The following is a 5,313-nucleotide window of genomic DNA, read 5'->3' on the forward strand; positions in this document are numbered from 1 at the left end:
CCAATGCAAAGTCCTCATGAGTTTAGAAGAACAAACGTGTGTGTGTGTGTGTGCCGTATTGATTGTGGAAACTCCAGCTGAACATAAGAGTAAGTTCAGTGTTCCTTCAGATTTTCATGCTCAGACTGTCTGAGGCACGTCAGCGTGCTGAACCACTGCTTTCTGAGAAGAGTCTAAGCTTGTTGTGGAGCAGCTCTGTAAGCTCAGACTGCTGAGTGTTTCCGGTCAGTCTGCTGGGATTAGAGTCTTAAATCTGCGGGGATGTGTGTGTGTGTGTGTGGGGGGGGGGGGGGGTGTGTGTGTGTGTGTGTGTGTGTGTGTGTAGAGCATCTAAAAAAATATTCATTTAGTTTAGCCGTCAACATTTTTGCTTTCCTTTCTGTCGTTGGACTCTGTGTTTGAGGCTTAAGTTTATTTATAGAAGGAAATCAGCTTTCAGAGTTAAATTTACACTTTCTTTCTGTTCATCCCTGTTTAGATAAATTGCGGAGGAGCATGCCTAATCTAGTCAGAGCTCCCAGCCTTCCCAGTGTGCCCATTCCCAGTGCTTCATTTGCTTCACATGCTTTGCTTCGTAACAGCCAGAGTTTTGACTCGTCCAGCGGACTGTCACGCCTGCAGTCCTCCAGTAAGACTCCCATTTACAGATTTCACTTTTATCCTGAAAATAACGTCCGTTTAATGTCACCGCCTCCCACTTGTCAGTCTCGCCTCCAGGCCAGCTTCAGCACAGGGTCCAGAGCGTGGGGAACTTCACTTCGTTGTCGCGGCAGCCGCTAAAGGCCACCGCCTACGTCAGCCCCACCATCAAGGGCTCCAGCTCCACCAGCCTGCAGTCCCTGAATGGCAGCAGCAACAGCGGGATCCCCCTCTTTAGTAAAGCTGCGGCCGCAGGCTCCGYCTCCACCCTGACCACGACTCGCAGCAGCCTGCCACGCCCTGCCTCCTTCGTGGGCACCGCAAGCTCCGCCCCCCGCAGCAAGCTCGCTCCACCGGCACGAAGGTAAAGCCGAGTTAGACATTTTCTGCGATGTGACAAAAACAAACTATAAAATAACGAAAATTTTGTTTTAGTTTTTGGTTTTAAAGTGCCTGTGACGTCAAATTTTCGTAATACATATGAATTCATTATTTGAAAGATGACATTGACAAAATATTGCAAAATAAATTTCATGTCGCTGAGACGAACAGTTGTTGAGATATTTGCATGTGAAGTAACAGGAAGTGATGTCAAAGGGGAATGTCTGCATATGAACAGATTAGTGCTACAACAGCTAACAACACAGACTGTAGAGAAGAATCTGATGTTTCTTTAGATTATTTTAAGTCACCATCAGTGAGATGAAGAAGAGTCAGAGTTCAGATATAACTGTTTCAATAAACAAAGACCAGAGAGTTTTCTTTGCTAAAGAGTTCCCCTTTTGATGTCACTTCCTGTTTCACTTTGGCTGAGCCAAGTTCAAAAGAAAAGATGCCAGTTATGGGACAAAATGGGTAAAATTGTGTTTTTTTTTTCAAACTTCCTTAAATACAAAGCTGTTTTCTTTGACTTTTTGTATTTGAAGAATACGCATGTCACAGGAACTTTAAGGTTTTACTATGGTGACGTTTTTGCAAACACAAACTTTTATCATGATCTAAATGTAGGTAATTTTTTCTCTGCCGCTTTCCTCCTTAATCCCTTCAGAGTTAGCACATTCAAACCCATTGACTTCCATTATTTTGTCTGAGCGCTGAGTTTTGTGTTCAGAACAGGAAGTAAAGAGTAACTTGTCATTATTCTGTAACCCAGATTATTGTTATTATTTAACTAAAGACTTGTCTTGTTTATTTCCAGTTTACTGACCCCTCCGAAGAGCTTGTCCACCTTCAGCGCCCTCCGAGACGGTGCCTGGAGAGACGGCTGCTACTGATGGCTGGTGGGGGGGGTGGGTACGTGTAGCGACGCCCTGCTGGCTGGGGTGGACTCGCTGCGTCTCAACATCAAAGCAGACACTTGGAACGGGTTTTGATCAAATCAAAAAGACTGAGCTCCTGCGTAGAGTAGGTCAGAGCTGCTCTTTCCGATTCTACGCCGAGTTCCTTCGGAGAAGGCGGGTACATTTTTTGTCTTGAACCTGTGTCTAACGACGGCTTCAGCCGGTGAGTTTACGGTGCCAAAAGCGAGCCGTTTCCTGTCGTGCAATAAAACCGCTGGCTCTTGGTTTCCTGCGATATCAACCAACAATGAGGGCTGCCAGTTTTTAATCCAACAAATCACTGTTTTAATGTCTAGATTTTAAAGAAACGTCAACCAATCAGGTGGGTTCGCTGTGATAACGAGCGCCAGTGATGCTGCTAAAGTTTAATTGTTCCCCTCGTATGTTGGGCACATTTTTCTGTGTAAATTTCACTATAATTCTAATGAACTGATGCACTATTTAACCAAAATGGGACTATCTGAACGTGTCACCAGACTAACTGTTCTCGCTGCACTTTTTAGAAATCTAAATTTCTGTTTACTGTTTTTTGCACTTTTTTCACAATTATTTATAAAAATAACACACAACTGTTATTTTGTTGTTGTTTGGCATTTGTACACATTTTCATGTAACACCTGTTCTTGCAAATGTTTGTTTGTTTTTATGAACACTAAAGGTCTTTCAAGATTTTGACTTTTTTTTGTTACTGCGATGAAATGAAAGCATTTTAATAAAGTTGACTAAATTCAGTCCTTTGCCTTTTTAAAATTGAGCGTCTAGAAAAGTTTTCTGAGTGGAATCAGACGCCATCTGGTGGTCAGATTTCTAACGAAGCCGCAGAACTCATTTTTACAAACTAAGATTTTAACGAGATAAAACAATGTAATTTATTTAATTTGTGCAGATTAAACAAACCTTAATTGGAAATGATATTTTTTATTTCACTGATGTCCAGTGAAACCATAAATCCTACTTCAATTCATGTGGTGTGTGTGTGGAGCTCAATCCGTGGCTAAAATGTGTATTTTTCTGATTTTATAGCATTGGAAGTAACGAAAATATGCTTTTTGAATAACATTTTTTATTGGGTATACACTGGATTATGTTTTTTTAAATACAGAGATTACAGCAAAAAAATAAAATTAGTTAAAAACAGCTAAAGCTCAAAGGAAAAAAAATCAGACAGGCTGAAAAATGTTTGCTTTTTAATCACAACTGTCAAATATTACAGTAATAGGATGATATAAATCAAACTTTATTGGCAGACTTTATGTCCATATTTACAGTAAAACAAACAGGACTTTTAAAGATACATTAAAAAATAAATGTATTCTTAAAACCCTTAAACAGAGATCTATTCATACACAAACACTTGAACCAGTGTGTTCTCAGGCTGGATAAGTAACGGTAACTACTCACTGCTGGGTCTGTGAGCACTGACATTATACTGTTACCAGATCATCCAGTCATTCTTGTCAATGTGGTAAAATCTAGGTTGGAAACTCCCTGTTAAAAACCCTGTAATACCTGGCTGTTTAATAATAAGCTTATCACAAAAAAGTAAAGTCAGTGCATAGGAAAAGAGGAACTGAGACAAAGAAATGTCTTGTGTAAGAAGCCATGGCCACAGGGTGGAGAATTTCCAGCAAACCAACGAGCAGAAGTGAATCAATCAGAACCAGAACCTGCAGAGCAGAACCATGTCTTAACAAATCAAAGATTTACATTTATAATTAATCTGAATCAAACAGAATCATGTTTTAACCAGTTAAAATTTTAACAAACATAAAAGTATAATCAAGCTGTCACTGATATGTGATTATTTGTGATTGTTGAAAAAGAGTTATTAATACTCAAGAGTGTTTAATGATTTAAAAAGGCATTGTTTAATAAAACTAAATGATGGTGCTTTGATCATTGATTTTGTCAATCTGTGTAATGATTAAATGTTGAAGAAGTAATAACATCTGCAATGTATTAATAACAAAGACAGATTGAAGAGTAAGTGGTTGTTTGGAAGGAATTAAATGTTAATTATAAGAAATCATTGTTTTAGGGGTAAAAACGGATCAAATGTTTTAATAAATGTGTTAAAAGGTGTAAAGATGGGCGGTGGCATAGAAAAACAGCAAACAATTGTTTCAGATAACTGGGGGACTTGGTGGAAGCATGTGATTGATTGAAAACCTTGCTGGGACAGTTCCAAAGGTTATAAAAAAAGGTCTAAGCAGGAAATCAGGACTCCTCCTCTGCTCTGGCCAAGCACTGAGATCTGAGGGGGTTCCTGCTGATCGTTTGGACCTGTGAAGGATTCGTTTTAGATGCACAGAAGGAGAGCAGAATRTACAGCAGTGGTGTGTCTGCACTGAAWATTGAGTTTTTCTCAGCAACTTTAGCCGTTGAGCACTAAGGAGGAAGATCCATTGCCCAATTCCTGCTGTCAACTCAAGGCTGACATCCAGCAGCACCTTGCTTTCAACCAACACTGGTCTATGCGACCCTTCACCTAAAATTATTTCATTATTTTTATTAATTTACAGCAGATTGCTTAGGGAAAAGATGGGGTTAATTCCAAGAATTATTGTGATCTTTTTATTATGTGTTGTTAATTATTAACTGCTGTTACTCGCTGCATTGCAAATTAATAAATTTAAGCAACTAGAAAATTCTAAAAGCCAGCATGGACGTYCAATTTTTGGTTTTCACAATTTTCATGCTCCTCATGGGTGTTAAATTAATAAAGTTCTGAGTTCATGTAAATCAATGTGGTTAATCTAACAGGCTGCCTCAGTATTTAAGTAACTATTAAAATAATATCCCTGGAGTTTACATCTGAACTCCTAAAATAATCTACTCATTCAGCAACAAAAGCCATTATCCCACTAGGAGAGAGCTACCGTTAATTTAGGGTCTCTGGGGTACAATTCTCTGGCCTGGCTGTTAGAATGCTGTTTTAACTAAGTACAAATACTTTGTTACTTTACTTAAGTAGTAATTTTGGTTATTTATACTTTAGTGGAGTACCGTAATTATTTTTCAGCCTACTTTTTACTTCTACTTCTTACGTTTTAATTCAATTATCTCTACTTTCTACTCCTTACTTTTTAAAAATGCAAAAAGTATTTCATTTCTATTTAACGTTGACTTATTTTTATTCCATCTTTTCATTGTTCAGAAAAAAATTAATAAATATAAATCTATCCAGATACATGGAGCCCATGGATAGAGTGATGATTGTGGTTGATGAGAAGCATAAATATATACCATTCTGACATCCTATTGGATTGAACTCACTCCATCACACCTGTGTGACACAAATCACATCACACTTCAGCAGGACAGACTGTGGCAC

At 38.7% G+C, this 5,313-nt stretch overlaps 1 protein-coding gene across 1 annotated transcript in view; it reads left to right on the forward strand.

The window, feature by feature from the left end:
• The window catches only part of LOC106522881 (SLAIN motif-containing protein 1), a gene marked incomplete at both ends in the record, with an annotated part of 5,189 nt that extends 3,279 nt beyond the window's left edge, over positions 1-1,910 (forward strand). Inside the window, 3 exon segments of the mRNA XM_014016104.1 lie at positions 479-628; positions 706-1,003; positions 1,838-1,910. Of these exon segments, the coding sequence (XP_013871558.1) occupies positions 479-628; positions 706-1,003; positions 1,838-1,910 (521 nt within the window).
• Positions 1,911-5,313: the final 3,403 nt, after the last annotated feature.

Source organism: Austrofundulus limnaeus, unplaced genomic scaffold (genome assembly GCF_001266775.1).
Source record: "Austrofundulus limnaeus strain Quisiro unplaced genomic scaffold, Austrofundulus_limnaeus-1.0 Scaffold138, whole genome shotgun sequence".
NCBI classification, from domain to species: Eukaryota; Metazoa; Chordata; class Actinopteri; order Cyprinodontiformes; family Rivulidae; genus Austrofundulus; species Austrofundulus limnaeus.